General features: G+C 44.4%; 1 protein-coding gene across 5 annotated transcripts in view; it reads left to right on the top strand.

Moving 5' to 3' along the window:
* Nucleotides 1-19,596, top strand: part of ARHGEF7 (Rho guanine nucleotide exchange factor 7) — a 163,133-nt gene that overhangs the window by 125,715 nt on the left and 17,822 nt on the right. For all 5 annotated transcript variants that reach the window (XM_045567471.1, XM_045567476.1, XM_045567474.1 and 2 more), the window contains 8 exons: nt 4,734-4,872; nt 5,708-5,767; nt 6,495-6,641; nt 8,855-8,941; nt 11,424-11,502; nt 11,696-11,835; nt 14,260-14,484; nt 17,425-17,518. In XM_045567471.1, coding sequence (XP_045423427.1) covers nt 4,734-4,872; nt 5,708-5,767; nt 6,495-6,641; nt 8,855-8,941; nt 11,424-11,502; nt 11,696-11,835; nt 14,260-14,484; nt 17,425-17,518 — 971 coding nt within the window. The remainder of the gene's footprint in view (nt 1-4,733; nt 4,873-5,707; nt 5,768-6,494; nt 6,642-8,854; nt 8,942-11,423; nt 11,503-11,695; nt 11,836-14,259; nt 14,485-17,424; nt 17,519-19,596) is intronic.

Genomic DNA, 19,596 nt, shown 5'->3' with positions numbered 1-19,596 from the left:
GGCTACGCTGGCAGTGTTTCTTCTTTAAAGCGTCAAGCGTATTTTCACTTAGTGCTATACCATCTACTCCTGGGAGTTTATAAATTTCGTGAAATTTCCACAAAAGCACAATGCAGATATTAAATTTGTATCTCTGAAAATTCTTTAAGAATTATTGATGGAGTGATGAGGGAGGTAAACAAAAATCAAGTGGGATGTTAGAGTATACTTTTAAAATCCCTTTTTTTACCTTCCCCTCCCCCTTTTTGGGAGGGGGAGTTGGTACCATAGGGCGAGCTTGGGAGGATAGAAAGAGGGCAGGGTGGACAATTTTGGGGGAAGAGTCTAACTCAGTACTTTCCCAGTGGAAGTGAGAACCTGTCCTAAAGATGACATTAAAAGCAGCTAAGACTGTTAAGAGTTTCCTTAAATGTTAAAACTTTCAAGAGAAATGTGTTATGTTTATCTTCTCTGCTGTTACCTTAATGACTGACTGTGTCATGTCTGAAAAGTTGGTGCAGCATTTTCTCAGAAGAACCAGGGGAAAGAATACAGATGAGGTTTTGAGGTGGGAGAGTCTGCATGTCCTCCAAGTGGCCTGCTGGGTGACAGAGTGGGTAGACTGAGGCCAGGCTTACAGCAGTCCTGAGGGAGTTGCTGTAGCATTGGGTTCTGGGAGTCCAAGCCTGCGGAGAGGGAAGTTCCCCCAGAGCTGATGGGTGCAGGGGTAGTGGGTTGCTGCGGGGATGCCGTGCTCGTGTACCCTCCTGAAGTCCCTACGCCCAGAGCTCCCACTCTGCCTGCCACAAGTCACATCCCATTCCCAAAGTGTGAGTCCATGAATTGAGACGATTTCATGTGGCTGATGGCTTCTTGTGCATTATGGTAATAGCAGACGTCGTGTGCCCATGGCTGTCTATTTTAAATGAACTGTGGGTTTCATAATTTGTTCTGTAAAAACTGATTCTTTTGCAGCAGTGTGTTGCTCTTCGCTTGGCTCTGTGGTGATCCTTCCTTGTGTCCTTCACAGCCCTCAGTGCCTCCGAGTAAGCACAGAGGGCCCTTGCTGTGTGTGGGCTGCCAGTGTCGGGAGCAATGAAGCTGAAAGAGTCATTGTTTTGTTGAGATAGTTATAATTAGCTGTTTTGTTTTATTATGGCACTAAAATTTTTTTTAAACTACAAAATGAAACTAAAACAATGATCTATAAAAATTCATAAAATTCTGTTTCTTCTCAACTGTGTATATATTCTGGCATTATTGAATACTGAAAGAAGTTACTTTTGTTCGCAAAAATTTCATTTTTTGTTTTAGAATTTTTTTGGGGAGGAAGGGGAGTGATGAGGGTATCCTGCTTTAAGAAGTTAGGTGACATGTACTCAAGATGAAGGTGATGGTGAAAGCAGAACAGAAAAATATTCAAAACTTGTTTTTAACTTTCCTTAATTTCTGGATATACACTCAGTTTCTCTGCCATAACTATAGTTAGGAAATTTTACATGTAGCCCAGAAATATAAATAATGACCTGAATAGTCTTTTTCTTGGTTCTTATCTTGATGGAAAAGGCCCTTCGTGGATTAGATTTAAAGGAGTTGAAATAAATGTTCAGTATCATCAAGTTTTTTATGGGACTGTGCCTGATAAATTTTCAAAACTTAGAGAATTGTTGGTAAAACTTAGTTTCTCCCGTCTCAGTCGTTTATTTGGCTCTGCTCGTGCTTTAGGGATGGAGAGTGAGCAATGTGAGGAGCAGAGCATTTCTGAGTAAGCGTGTGAGTGGGGGGCGCTGTGGGTGAGAGGCACAGCATTGCCTATGGTCACAGGGCGGGCGCTCCGTCTGCACAGGCTGGGCCCCACTTCACCCGGGTTGTCATCCGTACCACACCGATAATGGTGCGTGCGTCCCCCCACCTGCAGTGGTGTTGGGGGCACGAGTTGGGCATATACTCGGGTGCTAGCACGGCAAGCGGTCACATTGCTGCTCCTCCCTGTCCTCTCTTCTGGCGGTCCTGCTGTCCTGGTCTCCTTTCCCAGTGGGAAGGTTGATGCTGAGGAAGGCAGAGGGTGTCTCCATGTGTGGAAATCATGGTGGACACGGGCTGGGTACACAGTGGCTTTGATGTCAGTGCAGTCTCCAGAGTGAGTAGTACCATGTCCACAGCAAGGTCCTGGAGGTGGCACTGTGCTTTGTTTAGTGTTCTCAATCCTCTGATTTTCCCAAGAAACAATTTTTAAAAAGCACAGACACAAAGATGTTGAGTTGCATTTGCCCACTTTCACACAGATACAAACACCCCCACAGACACACACCTAGAAGTACTCTCACAGCTTCCGTGCTGATACTTTTTTAAATTGCATCACCATGATGGGCTGTCTTACAGGAATAAAATAATTATGAAACCTTATATGTAGAATTGAGAAAATGTTTATTATATGTGTTGATTTTTCAATACATAGGATTATGTAAAACTTTTTCCCCTTTTTATAATTTTCCTTGGTTTTGATAATATCTCTTAAATGCGTGTGTATGTTTGTTTAAAAAGTGGATTTCTGACAGGTGTGGATTGGTAGGCAGAGGTGCTGCTAGCTACATCATCACTGGGTTCACGCAACACAGTAATGCCCTGACGCCTTGCTTAACAAGACCACCACAGTTTTTATAGAAAGTGTTTAGGTGGAAGTGCTTAAGAAACATAAGTTGTTAGTTTCCACACTGATATCTGAAACATTCTGTTTCTTAGTTGGTCTGGTTGAGGGAAAAGGTCTCCTCCTGGGAACTCCCCGAGGACAGAGTGGGCGCCACCCCAGTGCTCCTCTCACACCTCCCACAGGAAGCCCTGTTCAGGCTGAACTGTGAAACTGTCAGTGTTGACCATTTTTGAACTCACAGTTTCCTCTGGTTTAGCCTAAACATTGTATACATTTTCACCAGGAACACTTGGTGGGCCTGGTGTCCCCAAAGTTCAGGCAGTGGCAGGGAAGGCAGGAGGCCTGGCGGTGGAGGGTCCCTGTGGGTCTTATGAGACTTGAGTGAGGACAGGTTTCTTTTGTACTTTTTCTGTTAAGATTTTCGTATGTGTTTTAGGGTGGCATTTATATAATACCGAGGAATAAGTATCTTTTCCTTTTAAGTAAAAACCTCTAGAGTAGGAACAGTTGTTGCCTGGGATAAGGGACATGGGTGGCTTTTGAATCCTGCTCTACTGACCAGAAACCTGTACCTCAACCTCCTGGATGTATTGTGGGCCCTGTGGGCTGGTGCCTCGACCTGACATGGTGACTGGGGGCCCCTGTAGTCTCCCGGATGTGACATGGGCCCTCTGGGCTGGTGCCTTGACCTGACATGGTAACTGGGGGCCCCTGTAGTCTCCCGGATGTGACATGGGCCCTCTGGGCTGGTGCCTCGACCTGATACGGTGACTGGGGGCCCCTGTAGTCTCCCGGATGTGACATGGGCCCTCTGGGCTGGTGCCTCGACCTGATACGGTGACTGGGGGCCCCTGTAGTCTCCCGGATGTGACATGGGCCCTCTGGGCTGGTGTCTCGACCTGATACGGTGACTGGGGGCCCCTGTAGTCTCCCGGATGTGACATGGGCCCTCTGGGCTGGTGCCTCGACCTGATACGGTGACTGGGGGCCCCTGTAGTCTCCCGGATGTGACATGGGCCCTCTGGGCTGGTGCCTCGACCTGATACGGTGACTGGGGCTCCTCCTGGTCTCCTAGACCTGATGTGAGCCCCCTGGGCTCGTGCTGCCTCTTCCCCACCCATTGTCCCAGTCTGACATCTAGAATCTAGAGGGCGCACACAGCATAGGGATGCTGACTTGGGCCTGTTCTGCGACAGCGATGGAAAGTGTGGCCTGTAGGCGGCCATCAGCAGTCACAGATGTGTTGGTGACAGAGCCTGACCCCATAGTGGCCCAGTTGTGCCATCTGTGTCATTCCAGAGTTCTTCAGGCAGAGATGGTGCATGGAAATAGACGACTCGGGGTGCCCATGGGAGAAGTTAGGTGACGTGTAGTTAAGATAAAGATGATGGTGAAAACAGAACAGAAAAATATTTAAAGCTTGTTTTTAACTTTCCTTAATTTCTTGATATACACTCAGTTTCCTCATCTGCAAACAGGGATACCTTTCTTCTTCACATATTGTGAGCATTAAAGGTAAACACGTGTTGACAATTCTGAAGCCTTGAATGAGTGGCATTGTTTTATCGTGCGGTGGTTGTGCACCCCTGACAGGGTCGTAGCCGGCGTGTGTCAAGCTCAGGGTTTGGGGTGTGGGCTGGATGAGTGAGCCCTGGGGCCTGGTGCTTTCACTTGTGCAGCGGGTCCACAGTGTTCTTTACTACAGCTGCTCGGTGCTGGTTGTTACCAGCTTGACGTTCTTTCTGAGGTAATTAGGATTTCTTCTAGCTCCCAGAGTGTGTGCTCACCTTAGGACATGTCCCGTGGTGTCGACAGGCCGAAGGGCCTTTATGTCAGTGGAAGTGCACGGGGACACAGGCGTTCTTTGTCATGCACAATTGCTGTGGCTCACATGAGAGGAGTAACAGGACCCTTTGGGGCTTCCCTGTGGTGTTTCAAGATAACCAGCACAGTTTGGTTGTAAAAACTATAGCCTTCCAAATGTTAAATGCATCACTCAGGTTTCACGGGTCCTGGCTGTTGCTCGTGGTGGTCAGAAAGCCGTCCTGCTTCTCATTGCTAACCATGCGCCTTTTCTCTCGCCGCCGCGCTGCGTGCTGCCCAGTGAGGAGCTGGGAGAGTTCATGGAGGCGAGAGGTGCCAGCAGCCCCGGGATCCTCGTGCTGACCACAGGCCTCAGCAAGCCCTTCATGCGCCTGGACAAGTACCCCACGCTGCTCAAGGAGCTCGAGAGACACATGGAGGTACTGCCTCGTCACTCTGCTGCTCGGGCTCCTGTCCAGGGATTTGTGGCATGGTCAGACTTGGCTGTGATAGAAATGGTTATTAATGGTTTATTTTAGAAGCCAGAACCAAGAAAGAGAGTTCACCAAGAGTTTTTAGCATAGTGGACTTTCAGAATGATTTTGTTGAATATTAAGATTTTTCCCCTTTTCCCATCTCTACAGAAAAGCATCTGCCCTTCATCTCCATTCCCTCACCCACTGTTGCCAACTAAAAAGTTTCCCAAAGTTGTAAACAAAAGCTGATTTCCAGATATCATTGAGCTGTCATGTCAGGAACATTTAGCTACAAACAATTAGTGCATAAATTATAGAGTAATAATAGTAAAAGAATCATTTAATTAATGATTGTAGTTATCTTATTTTCAATTGATAGGTTGCAGGCCTGGCAGAAATTTGAGTTGAAGTTACTTCTTGGCTTGGGTTGGCAGACCTTTTCCACGAAGGGCAGGCTCTGGACTCTCACAGCTGTGCAGCTCTGCCGTTCTAGTACAGGAGCAGCCAGAGACCACATGTGAGCTGTGCGTGTGGCAGTGTTCTGATAAAACTTTATTGGCTTAACAGCTTGGTTTGCTCACACCTGCTTTTGGGTATTCTGTCCCAAAGTATTTTCCCCTAAGTCGGTTGGCTCAGTGATTCCCTTAAAGAATAAGAGATGACACTTTAATGCTGATTCTTAAAAAGGGCTTGTTAAAGGTTGAAAAGTGTTTGAAAAATTTTAAGCTGATCTAGGGAGAGTGCCTTTTTAAGAAAAACTTCATTATGAAAGCTAATAGTGTGTTTCTTTTATTCAAAGGATTATCATACCGATAGACAAGATATTCAAAAATCTATGACTGCCTTCAAAAATCTTTCAGTAAGTGATTAAACATATTATGGGTTTTTTTTCCCCTCAGACATTGTTATGGCAGATGAATATAGAAGAATTGTCACCTGAAAAAGTTAGATGATAAAAAATTTACTTGTGAATTCAGTGTTTACTCAGATGAAATAAAAACAGATAGTCGGCTTTCCATGGCTGGTAAATGGACACCAGAAAATTGATACAACAATTATTTAAATTTTAAAAAGGCACAACACAATTGATGTTAGAACTACTTTAAAATTATTTAAAACATTTTTTTAACGTCTACACACAGTGTCTTCAGTGACATACTGTGAAACAGAATACTGGTGGTTCCATTTCATCTGCAGTTGTACTGTCTCACCAACTGCATTTTTGAAATGCATGCCTTACTCGTAGCACAGGTTCTCCTTGCCCTGTTTTCCTCTTTTCAGTGTTCTATTGGCAGACACTAATAAAACCAGACTGAAAATATTTTCCTTATCCAGTCTACATTTCTTCTTCTTAAAAGTGGCAAAATCTGCTATATTTTTCTGAAGTAGTGTTTAGTATTCCAGAGCAGTTGTGTGTGTTGTTTTTCTTAATTCCATACAATTAAGGAAATCATTGAACAGATTATCTGTCTTAAGAAGTAAGATACAAAGCAGTAATTACCTTGAGAAGAAGTAAGATACTGTGGCCAAAACATAAGATTCTGGAAGTTTGTGTCTCTTTAACAGTGTTGTTCTGTGTCTCTCAGGCCCAGTGTCAAGAAGTCCGGAAAAGGAAAGAGCTTGAGCTGCAGATCTTGACAGAAGCCATCCGGAGCTGGGAGGGAGATGACATTAAAACCTTGGGCAGCGTCATTTACATGTCCCAGGTCCTGATCCAGTGTGCGGGAAGCGAGGTACTGCAGTCCACATGCACACCACATGCATATCCAATGCATGCTTAGGATCTCGTAATACAAGACTTTAAAGGCATGTCAAGCAATGACAATATTTAATAGGAATTCTGTCTTAGGTCATAATTTGACAAACATGAAAGAGGCTACAGCATATTAGAGAGGCTTAGAGCTGAGTGTGGGCTTGTTGACCAGTTTAGATCCATCGAGATCAGTTTAGTCCAGAGCCCACATGAGCTGAAAGAGAATGCCCAGGCAGGACTTGTAGGAGCTCTCTTTGTACATTTGTGCCACAGAGTCTTGTGAACTTGTGGTGCTGAGGCTGCTGCTCTCAGGGAGCTGCTGTTCTCTGTGGTTTGGGTCATTGTCCTTTTCTGTTAATGTACACTAGTTGGCATTTGCTTAAGGGAGCTAGGTTGAAGTGAGAGAGCAAATCATATGTTTGTGATATCCCACACAGTAAAAATTGAACAGTTTGTTTCCCAATTCGCATTAGTATACATTCATTGGGTTGCTAAGCAGGTACCACTTTCTGAATTTTATTATACCTTTGCAAAAATATAATTACCATGACCAAAACACGCTAATGGCCCATTTTCAAACATGAAACTCTTAGAATAAGAAAACTGAAACTTAATACTCACAATGTATTTTCCTTCTCACCTATAAAATTTTGAAATATCACTCCCTCCATTTATTTAAAAGGCTTGTAGTTTGGTTACCATAAGAAACCATGACTTTTCTTATTTACAACATCCAGAAAACCCAGATCTTTCCAGAAGCAGTTTGTTTCTTAATCATGTTCTTTTTAACTTTATTTAAAATAATTTATGGAAACTCTCCAAAGTGTGTTCTTTTTTTTTTTTTGAGACAGAGTCTCACTTTGTTGCCTGGGCTAGAGTGAGTGCCGTGGCGTCAGCCTAGCTCACAGCAACTTCAAACTCCTGGGCTCAAGCGATCCTACTGCCTCAGCCTCCCGAGTAGCTGGGACTACAGGCATGTGCCACCATGCCCAGCTAATTTTTTTCTATATATACTTTTAGTTGGCCAGATAATTTCTTTCTATTTTTAGTAGAGACGGGGTCTCGCTCAGGCTGGTCTCGAACTCCTAACCTCCAGCGATCCACCTGCCTCGGCCTCCCAGAGGGCTAGGATTACAGGCGTGAGCCACCGCGCCCGGCCCAAAGTGTGTTCTTTGTGATACTAGATCCATATAATGTTGGTGGGTGCTATTCCAAAATTGATTCAGTGTTGTCTTGATCACAACTGAAAAGATAAAGTGGAAAAGATTCTTTATGACAGAACTCCTTGGAGCCTTTGTTCTGAATGTTCCCATTGTATGTTGTGATTTTCCAGAGGAGAATATATTAATAGTGAATCATTTTCAATATTTTTGAAGTATAGAAGCTTTTTTTTCAAAGTACCTTGCATAGGTCTAACGTTCTGAGGAATATGCTTGGGGAAACTGCTTGCTAGCATTCAGTTCACTTTTGGGGGCAGTGGTTTGAGTGTCATCGTGTGAAAAGGACTGCCTGGCATGTCTAGGTCTCCTTTTGTACTTGAGTTGTGGTCTCTTTGACTTTTTGCTTCCTTTGAAGCCAATGATTTTTAATACATAAGTAATGTTTTTAAGTCTTTCATGTAAACCAGGTAAAGTTTATGGGGTGGATGAAACAACATCAAATTGACATATTGAGGGGGTTTAGGGAAATGCCGGGAATTATTAAAAGACCAAAATTGATTTTAACATTTTATCCTATCCTTCCTTTAACTTGAAGACTCCACCTGTTCCTCCTTCCCATGCTAAAAGTTTACAGGTTCTTTTTCTCTAAACCACAGAAAGAAAATTTTAGATTAACTGAAAATAGTTAATGGCAGAGCTGAACTCCTTAACCAAATATTTTTAAGGATGTTACACAGGCTACTTGTGAGCCCGAGGTCTTTTAATCATTTAGTTTACTTTCTTACCTTTTTATTTTGAAGAATTTAGCAATCCATCCTAAATGTTAAAACTCTCTCTTAATCACATGTTAAGACTTAATACAGAATGTATCATACTTTTGTTTCCATTTACTTTACCTAATAAAATTTGGTAGAAATACCTAAACAGGAAATGTAGTATAATGTTTCATAGGGCCTGATATAAAGTATTTGTGCTCACATGTGTAAGTAGATTTTTTTTTAAGTTATTTGGATTTGTTTGTTTTTTATATTAGGAAAAGAATGAAAGATACCTTCTACTCTTCCCCAATATTTTGCTAATGTTGTCTGCCAGTCCTAGGATGAGTGGTTTTATCTATCAGGTAAAACACATTTAAATTTCTATTTTATTGTTTATTGTGAATCTGAGAATCATTTTCAGGCTGGCTTTGAATTTTGTGTTAAATATTACTTGTATCTATGTATGTGCCATGTGTAGTGCTGTATGTGGAGTATCACATATTCAGATATGGACATACAGCTCCTCTCTGTGTTTCAGTGTGACTGTACAAGCATATCCTTATGTTAATTCTAATCAAAAAAGGAAGTATAAATTTTCAGAGTAACCTTTTCAGGGTACAGACTTCTGTGGTGCACATTGGTCTGTGTCATTGACACATATCATTTGTGCAGAGTGCCTGACTTCTGAGCTATAGTTTTCTACTCTACAAAATGGGTTGGACAAGGGACTATGGGTAAAGTGGGAGAGTGTGGGCTCGGATCTTTTATAAGTGGTGCAGTACCACCCAAATACGTTAGCAGATTTCAGGTAATATAAGGAGTAATGTGATTGTTTAGCCTTTTTATTTTTTAATCATTTCATTGCTTTTCTTTGCAAAAACATGACAGCTGATCTGAGGAGGAAATGCAAGGGGGAGTTCTTTTCTCTTGCTACACTAATTTATAATGGTGGTATCAAGTAGCTTATGTTTTTTTCTGTATGTTTAGTAGATGCTCTTGGCAGGTGTTACTGTTTTTCTTTCTTTTAAGTTAGAGAAGCTAACACCCTTCTCATCAACTTTTTGAAGACTAACCAGTCGCCAGATACTACTGCAATAGAAGTCACCACTTTGCATTCTCTGAGTTGCATTTCTGTACAGCACATGTTGTCTTGTCTTGTTCCCAGCAAGAACGTTAGAGAACCCTGAGTCATAAGTGGACTCAGCTTTTTTGTGCCTCCATAGAAGGTTTTGTCTGCCACCCAGTGAGGACAATTATTCTGAAAGGAGCACTTTAATATTGCTAAAGCAAATATATACAGATAAGCTCAGAAAAATAATGCTTTAATTTGTAAGGCTACTGCTGAGGAAAGGTTATCTGTGGCTGAGATTGTACCTAGTAGGATTTTCCTCCCAAACTGGCAGCTACCCCTTTGCTAAACCCGAGTCTTTTCCCATCAGCACTATCTGGCCTTGGTCTAGGGAGAAGAGGTTGCCACTAGGACACCTTAGGCCCCTGCTTGTGAGGCTGGGCCTCAGCAGGGTTTGCCATTGATGTGTTGACTAGGACTTCATCCCAGCAATGGAGTTTTATTTTCCCATTCCCAAGTTTCCTGGGAGGTGGTTCTCTTGGTGCAGGGACCCACAGTCTGTATCATCAGTATTCATTCCTGCTATTAGGACATTGGCTTTGCTGGATGTTAAAAAGTGTTAGATTCAGCGATACGCTGGTGTTAAGATATGCCAGGTTAAACAGTTACGCAGTTTTATTTTCTATAGGACTTCTCAGAGCTGTTGAAATACATATGTGCATTATGACTCTTGGAAAGGTATACACAGTTTGTAGCATTTTTCAAGTGCACTTGACCACGGAAGTATGAAGTCTGCTGTGCTTCAGGGTAGGGTTTCTCAGTCTCAGCACTGCCATCAGTTTGCACTGGGCAATTCCTTTGCCTGAGCAGGGACTGTCCTGTGCACTGTAGGTTGTGGGCAGCCTCTCTGGCCAGGCTGTGACACTGCTGCCTGTCCTCGGTGGGGACACATTTCCCACACCTTGTTTAGAAGCATGGCTTTCAGAGGTGCTGATACAAAGTCCTGCCCCTTGGCTGACTAATTGTTGCCCAGGCAGTTCAGCCCAAAACACCTATAGACTTTGACTAAAGACTGGGTTGTTGGCCGCTGCATACCATCGTTTGTGTCAATTGGGCCACGTTACTTTGTGTTCACTTCGGCTTTATTTGTGATGAGCAGTTTGTATCTCCTTTCTGGTGTCTCTGCATTGACATTGCCTGTTTCAGTTACCGATTTCTTCCCTTTTCAGGAAGGATGGGTTCGTCCACCATTTTCTGCACTGTGTGCAACATTTAGTATAATGACTTATTTTCTCCTTGGTAGACTACAGTGTAACTGTTAGACAATTCCTATGCTTGCCTCAATTTCCCATCCTTATTTTGCCTTCAGATTTGGAGCTTCCTCTGCATTTATTTATGAAGCATATTCAGGCTTCTTTTCTACAAAAAGTCATTTAAAACAGCTGCTATACACTCTAGTTTTTAAAATCATAATATATAATGTTTGTGTGTCCTGGTATTTGTGTTTAGAGTTGCTCATCAGATGAACTCTTTGTTCTGGATTGGTACTCTGTACCTTTTTGCCAGTTTAATTTCTTGATTAAAGTACAGTATGATAATTTCTTATTTGAGATAGATTTTTGTATTGTACATGCATCTGCTATAAACAAGAGCTTTTCTGGTGCACACAGTTCCTTTGTCATTCCTAAAATCATTTAATATTTACTTTAATAATGGTACCTTCTTTACTAGGAAAGCACTAATTGTTTTTTTTTTGTGGGGGGGCTCTTTTTTAGGGAAAGCTACCAACGACAGGAATGACAATCACAAAGCTTGAGGACAGTGAAAATCATAGAAATGCATTTGAAATATCAGGTGATAGGCACAAACTGTGTGAATGCTGTCACGGGGACGAGAGAGGTAGCTTGTCATCCGCATGCAGGTTCTTGCTTGTGTATTTCAGAAGGTGATGTTTAAGCGGTGCTGAGTGATACTTGGGGGGTGTGTGCATGTGTGCACTTTCTACCTGTATTTCCACTGTGGCCTATTTTGTTCTTATCTCTTTTAGGGAGCATGATCGAGCGGATATTAGTGTCATGCAACAATCAGCAGGATCTGCATGAGTGGGTGGACCACTTGCAGAAGCAGACAAAAGTCACATCTGTCGGAAACCCCACCGTGAAGCCTCACTCTGTGCCCTCCCACACTGTAAGGGCTCTCGTGCCTCTCCTCCTTCCAGACTAAGCGGGGGCTGCCTGGGGTTAAACTGTCCACTCAAGTGCTTTAAAGCTTAATCAATATTTGGATCAAGAATGCAAAATACTTGCTTCATATTTCTCTACAAGTATTTGCCCCTCGATTCATGATGACCGTTCCTATGAAACAGCCCTAAATTGTGCATCCTCACACGGAATTCGGGGATGCTTGGTAGGAAGCTGTCTCTGCTCAGAGTGGCCACTAGAAGACTATCGTGGGGAGTTTTGTGCAAAACCCCCCAAGAACCACCACTCCTAGATGATTTTCCTGAGAATTTTAACTGTAATCATTATGTTTAAGAAAACACAAAGTAAGTCATGATGATGATAAGGGCCAGATTCCTGTTAAAGGCATAACTTATCATTTTTGACTTATTGTTTTAAGAAATTCGTTTATCTTTTACTTGGAATAGCTCAACTGCTCTTTGGAGTTTTAGAGACTTCTATAATATTTCAAAATAGATCAACACCAAAGTTTCAGCGTTTAAACTTCTCTTTGCTGATATTTTGTGCTTAAGAACTTGGTATTATTTTAATATTCATTATCTTTATCAAGTAATATTGAAAAACTGGGCAAACCTTTTAAAGAATAAATTAGGATTTTGTAGGCATTTTCAATGTGTAGATTTTCCTCACATCCCTGTTAGCTTATTAGGATAGTTCCTACCCTGTAGCTCATTTTCTCGTTTGTTATCCTTCATATTAAAGCTTTAGCTCAAGAAGGATTGCTGTAGTGTAACATTTTGCTCGAAGTTTCATGGTCTCACTATTTTTACAACACAGTTTGGAGGTTAAAACTACTCATTTGCTTTAGCTGACATTATATTTTGAATGGTTATGCCATTTGTAACTTCTCTATTCTTTTAAAAATACAGAAACACTTAGCTTTCAGGGCACTAAATTTATCCCTGGGACATATGTATGTACATGTGTGTGTTTGTAAAGAATAGTGGAGATGCGTTTTCATTCAGATTTTCAATAACACCCTGAAACTCGACTTTATAAAATTTCCTGTCAAGGAAACTTTTCTCTGTGGCTGAGCCCTCCATCTCAGTGTTTGCTGTCATGTCTCTGGTGGCTGGGAAGGTGTCCCTGCAGCAGGGCAGGCACTGCGCCACCTCCCGTTTGAAATGTGCATTCTAGGGAGTCTCTTGTGGGATTATATATCCTCCCTGTGATCCACCTGTATCCAACTTAAATCATATTCTGATCTTAGCATAAAGCATACCTCTTTTGACTTTTTCAAGTAAGGCGAAACAAAACCAAACATTACTTACTATGACATTATTGCTAGGAGGGATGTAGTGTATAATTTTATTCACCTGTAAGTTATTTAGTTTGAAAAAAATTACTTTGTAGTAGATGTGTAGCATGATACGAGTCTCACACTTCCCTCCCCCATGCGAGGGCTGGAATGTGATCCTTGAAAAAATTTATTCCCTTGTTGAAACCATGGTATTGACTGTTGGGGAGGCTTCCCTTCCACTGTGTGTCAGATGTTGTTGGAGTCTTTAGGATGGTGACCTCACTCAGACTTCAGTGCATAGAACCGTTCAGTGCGCTCTCCCGCTCTACTGTTACTGACTGATTTAAGGTCATTGGCGAGTGTTACTTATGTAATTTTTCTCATTTATCTGTCAGGGTGATGGAATATTTTTGGGCTTTCCAGGAATATAAACCTCATTAGTAATACCTTCCCCTGAGAAATTAGATTTTTGAATAACTTTGTTTTGATTAAAGCTGAGTTTTTCAATAAAATAATTTATTTTATTCCAACTATTAGCAATTTTCTATAAAGAGTCAGAGAGTAATACATATTTTTGGCTTTATGGATCTGTGTTGCAACTGCCCTTTGCCCTGTAAATAGAGAGGAGCAGGCCTGCTGTGTGCCAGGGAAACTTATTTTTTTAAAAAAAAAAACAGATCTAAGAGTCAGGCCCCAGTTTTTTCCAACCCTTTTATCACCAGGTGGTGAACAATATGCAGGTGGGAGGGTTACCGTCCCCTATAGTCTTGTTTCTGGTTCAGGGAACACCTATTCTTGTGAAATTCTGATATGCTAAGGAAGTAGATTTTTCAGATCTTACTCTGTGCAAATAAATGTGGCCCATGGAGTGAGTGTTTGAGTGTTGGCCGCGGCAGAGAGCTGCCTCTCCTGGCCAGAGCAGATGCTGTGGGGGAGCCCACCCTGTGGGGAGGCTTGTGGCCTAGAAACTGAGTGCCAAGAGTCAGAGATCTAAAAGAAATGATAACCCGGGGCTTATGTCACTTGAAGTGTTTTTAAAGAACGGGATAAAGTATAAATGAAGTGTCCTTTTGCGAGCATGCTGGAGTCTCACGTTCTGTCTCTGCCCTTCCTGCTCTGTGCCCTTGGCAGCTCCCCTCCCACCCGGTCACTCCGTCCAGCAAGCACGCGGACAGCAAGCCTGTACCACTGGCGCCCACCTACCACACGCTCCCCCACCCCTCCCACCATGGCACCCCACACACCACCATCAACTGGGGACCCCTGGAGCCTCCGAAAACTCCCAAGCCTTGGAGCCTGAGCTGCCTGCGGCCTGCACCTCCCCTCCGGCCCTCCGCTGCCCTCTGCTACAAGGAGGTGAGGTCCTGCAGCTGCTCAGACAGCTGGATGACAGTGAGCATGCCTTGAGATCGGTCCCCTGTGCATAACGAAATAGAGACTTGCTCTCTAGAACCATGAAGGAGGGATGCCATCCTTCTCTTGTCATTCACTCTGTTGCTTCGAGGGCCTGGGAGGTCTGCAGTAAACCTGCACGGGGAGGGTGTGTGCAGCGTCCGATCCTCTCTGACACGGAGGGACCTTTATCTGTTGACCCGAGGAAGGCCCCTGCGGGGGCAGGAGCTAGGAGGAGGCTGAGCCCGACATGGTTTTTTAACTTCTAGTTCATGAGGGATGTCACTTTATTTCTGCATGCTATTCTCCTGCACCTTAGGACCTTTTTTTTTGGTTTTGATCCTGTCTAAGAATCCTACATTTTGTCACCAAAAGCTATTTGAGCTGAAGAGAACATTTATAAACAAAAATGAAAAAAAAATTATTTAAGGCAGCTCCTCTCTTTGATGTGTAGGAAATCATCATGTGGTCTTCATTTTTCTCCATTCTGATCCTGTATTTTGACATTTGTTAGGTGCAGTTAAAATCCAATTATTATCCATAAATAAGTATTAACAATTTCATGTACCTTTACCTAAGCCAACTTGATGAGGAAAGGAAGTGTTTTGAGAAATGTATTCTGAGAAATATTTTCACTTGAGGAAGCTGATAATTGAGTGTGGTTTTTGTGAGATTGAATATGGTTATGAGCGTGAGAATGAGCGTGGTTATGAGTGAGAGTGTTGGTTATGAGCATGGTTATGAGTAAGAATGAGTGTGGTTATGAGTGTGAAAATGAGCGTGGTTATGAGTGAGAATAAGTGTGGTTATGAGTGAGAATGAGCATAGTTATGAGTGAGAATGTGGTTATGAGCATGAGCGTGGTTATGAGTGAGAATGAGTGTGGTTATGAAAATGAGTGAGAATGAGTGTGGTTATGAGTGTGAGAATGAGTGTGGTTATGAATGTGGCAATGAGTATAGTTTTGAGAATGAGTGTGATTATGAGTGTAGGAGAATGGCATGAGCAGGAGTGTATGAGAAGGAGTGTGGTTGTGAGTGCGTGTATGAGAATGTGGTCATGAGTGTGCATGGCAACGAGTGTGGTCATGGAAGTGAGTGTGGGTACCAGCGTGAGTGTGGGCATGAGTCAGCATGGGGATGAATATGAGCACGAGCTTGAGTGTGAATGTAAGAGTGTCATGTGAATGCAGTCGTGAGTGTGAGCAGGAAAGTCAGTATGTGAGTGTAAGCGTGTGTGTTGGTGTTGCGACCCCATGTCCATCCAGTCTAGCCCACATTTGCCAAGGGAGCTGGAGCAGACCCTCTCTATGTTCCCACTAGTGGCCCTAAGTTTTTTAAGACCCGTGGAAAAGTACTATGTAAGAAATTATAATCAAAGCTTTCCTTTTTTTTTTTTTTTTTAGTTTTTACTGAGTTTCATTTTATGATAGATATCTTGCTGGTAGTCATGTGCTTAAGTTAGAATTTTTTTTATCATGGGCAGTTACTTGAAGAACATGGGTGTCCTTTATTATGTAGGTCAGTATGTACAGTGTAAAGAAAAGTGAGATATTGCAGGCAAGAGCTGGTGGAGATTAAATTACTAGGGAGGAAAATTGGGGTAAAACTGTTGGGCAAAGAACTGCACAGGGTGAGGGAAGAGGTATTGAGGTAAACATAGATATTCTGAGTTTGATAAATCTGGCTGCAGTTGCTTTGCCAGACTCTACAGGAGAGGAAAGGTGTTCGAACTTCTAATTATTGTTGGAACTTCCAGTATTACTGATGCCTCTGAATATCGAGTGATCTTACAGAGTGGAGTGTCAGGAAAGAAAGGTCATGCAGAGCCACACAGCAGCCCGTGAGCCTGGCGCTAGGAGTCACCAGTAGGGTGTGCCGGCCAGGGCCCTGACACATGTGCAGGGGCTGGAGGTGGCTTGCCCAAGGTCATCTTCTGTTTGCTTTGAATTCAGGAAGCCATATAGCAAGTGTATGTGTTTCTTTAGGAACTGATTTCTGCTACATTTTTAAGAGCTTTTTAAAATTTTTATTTTTACAGAAAAGATTTTTAAAAGATAACTTTAAAAATCAAGCTTTGTTCTCTCTGTGTTTTCAGTCTGGTTCATTCCAAAGCACATCTCACGTTCTGAGTTTTGGTTACGGTTCACAAGTGGTTTGTATGATGGAAATGATATGGATTTGGCCATTTTTGATACCGATATTAATAGATGCTTGTCTTGCTCACTTAGTTTTCCCTTTGTCTTCTGCACTGTGTAAGGAGATGTGTTCCAGAGGTGAGGGTGGACCGTCCCACTTTGGACGTGCTCTGCACCAGTGTGACCGTGCATGTAGAGCGCAGCCAGTGCGAGTCCCTTGCACTGTCCTCTGCACTCCAGGCCAGGGAGCATCACTCACTTTCTCTTCTTTTCTCTTGCGACTTCAAAAATCTGTTCTTAAAGTTAAGACTTGTTATTTTTACTTGTCTGTCTTTTAAAAAATATCCTTAGTTTCCTTGTCTCTTTCTAGCTGGCTGTGCCAGGTGGGTCTGCTCCAGAATTGGTAGTCCCCCACCCCCAGATGTCTGCACAGGCCACCGGCCCTTTCTCTCCTCTCCAGACGCCACCAGCCTGCCTGCTGTTAATACCCCTGTTGTCATGGGATCCAAGTCACGCGAGGATTTTTATTAGAGTTAAGAAACTTTAGCCAGTGACTAATACTGAAAATGCCCTATTGACTTTAAATGAACGTTCAACAGCTAACAAAGAAAAATAAAAGTATGAGAGAAGTAGGAAGCTCTTAACAGTGGTTATAATAATTTAATATTTCTCCGTTAATTAACAGCAACCCTTTTTGATACGCCAGTAGAAATGACTGGCTTTGGCCAGTCATGTTATGGCAACATTTTTTCTTTCTCTTTCCCTAGGATCTTAGTAAGAGTCCCAAGACCATGAAAAAGCTGCTGCCTAAGCGCAAGCCTGAACGGAAGCCTTCGGACGAGGAGTTTGCCTTGCGGAAAAGTGAGTGCCCTTGGGTGCATGAGGAGGACGTGCCTCCTTGTTGTGCAGCCACAGTGGTTATGGGAGGGAGCGGGTTGGTGGCTTTCCATGGACTACACCGTGAGGCAGCGAGAGAAACAAGCCGCTGTGCGTTTGCCTGGTTGGGCAGGGGCAGTTTCTAAATGTCAGTGGTGACACGCACGTGCTTCGTAGCACACACAGCCTTGGAGCCCTGCATTTATCTAGGAGCCTGAACCGGGGCTGGGCTTTAGCTCTGGGGGTCCTGCCTGCTCTTCTGCTTTAAGTGCTGTGATTCCCAAAGCGCACTCTCCACCCACCAGGAGCGTGACTTACTTTCTCAAGTCAGAGTTACACCGATCACCCTGTTCTTTTGCTGTGGGTCTCTTTTCTGCTAGAGATAGGTGTGTGCTTGTCTCGTGTCCACCACTCAGGGATGGACATAGGAGAGGCCAAGGCAGCATATGACCCAGCTCCAGGTCTCTCACACAGCCGCTCACAGTGAGTACCCTACACCCATCAGGTGCTCACGCGATGACTTTGGAATGAGTAGAACTGTTTCTAGAAGAAGTGATTAGAAAGATTTACTGTCGTCCCCCGGCCCATTTCTTCCAGTGACTGGGCCTTCCCTAGGGGTGACCGCTGGGAGGGGTGCTCATGGGCAGAGGCTGTGGGGTGCTTGGTACTGAAGGAAGACGCTGGGAGGGGAGATGGGCCAGCCTTAGGGAAGGCCCAGGGTCTGTCCCCTGGGATCTGTCTGACTCAAACTGCCCTGTCCGGTGCCCCTCATTCCACCTCCCCCAGCCTCAGGAGGGATTGTCAGCGAGCTGGCGGGAGAGGCCTGTGTTGGGTCTTTGCAACTGCCAGTCATTTCTCCTCCTCTTCATGGCACCCATCGGGGCCCTGAGGGGATCCATTTCCACAAGGAGGCTTGTGGGAGAGATGTTTCTTTTCATGAGAACTTGGGGGAAAGCGCCAGAGTGGCCCAGTAGCTGCAGCTGTGATGGGCCTCCCCCCGTCTGCTCAGTGAGAGGACGGCTCCTCGACTGTGCCAGTGCATTCCCTCCCGACCTTGTCTCCCAACACCACGGCAGCAGGCACCGCAGTTGGGTCCCTCCCCTCGGCAGTTCAGGTCCTGACCCTAGGGCAGCGCGCTCCAGAGCCCCTCCCGAGGTGGGTGAGGCCGGGGGTCTAGCAGCAAGACCCAAGACCCAAGACCCGGCCGGAACGCCTGCCCGGTCTCCCCTGACTGGCTGTGCTGTCGATCCTCTCAGAAGGGGCCAGAGTCCCTGACTTGGGATGTTCTGTGGGCCACCTCCTTCCACAAGCAGTGTCTTGGCACCGTCCATGTGAAGTCCTGATGGGCGTCAGGACCTGGCTGCAAATGAGTAGTCGTTCACTTGACACGTCCACACCTTCATGTGCTGGGGCGAGGGATTTGTCAGTGGCTGAAAGAGAAATCCTGTCCTTGTGGAGCCTGCATTTTGGGAGAAAGATCCAGACAAGGAACAGAACAGGGGGGCGGGCGATGAAGTGTGTGGGCTGTGGAGTGCCGCAGAGGCCTGGTGGGGAGGGCTCAGGGGTTGTTGGTCAGGGGCATTGTGAGTAGAGACAGGTTGAGGAAGCAGCAAGTCAAGTCTGGGGAGGGCGCTCTGGCCTGGTCACAGAGACCCTGGACAGGAGCCCCATGGTGTGTTAAAGGGACAGTGGAGGCTGCTCTGTGGGCCAGAGCTGTCTGCCCCCCGTGGAGCAAGCCATGACTTGGACGCCTTGAGCAGTGGGCAGCCACAGCTCAGTTTTGTATCAGGGACCTGATTGCCATGTGGAAAGTGGATGGCCAAAGATGAAAGCATGGAATCAGATTGTGAGGGTGAGAGGTGGTGGGCTGGAGCAGGTGTTCGGTGAAGATGAAACTTGCAGCAGTACTCAGCTGGCGTGATTTGCCCCCAGGGGACATTTAGCAGTGTCTGAAGACATTTTAGTTGTCACAGCTGGGGAGGATGCTGCTGCTGTCAAGTGGTAGAGACCAGGGCACTGCTCAGCATTCTACAGTGCACAGGACAGCTGTCCTCGGAGCGCCG

The sequence above is a fragment of the Lemur catta genome, chromosome 13, assembly GCF_020740605.2.
Source record: "Lemur catta isolate mLemCat1 chromosome 13, mLemCat1.pri, whole genome shotgun sequence".
Classification (NCBI taxonomy): Eukaryota; Metazoa; Chordata; class Mammalia; order Primates; family Lemuridae; genus Lemur; species Lemur catta.
Note: the sequence above shows the minus strand (reverse complement) of the source record. Positions and strands in the feature narration are given on the sequence as shown.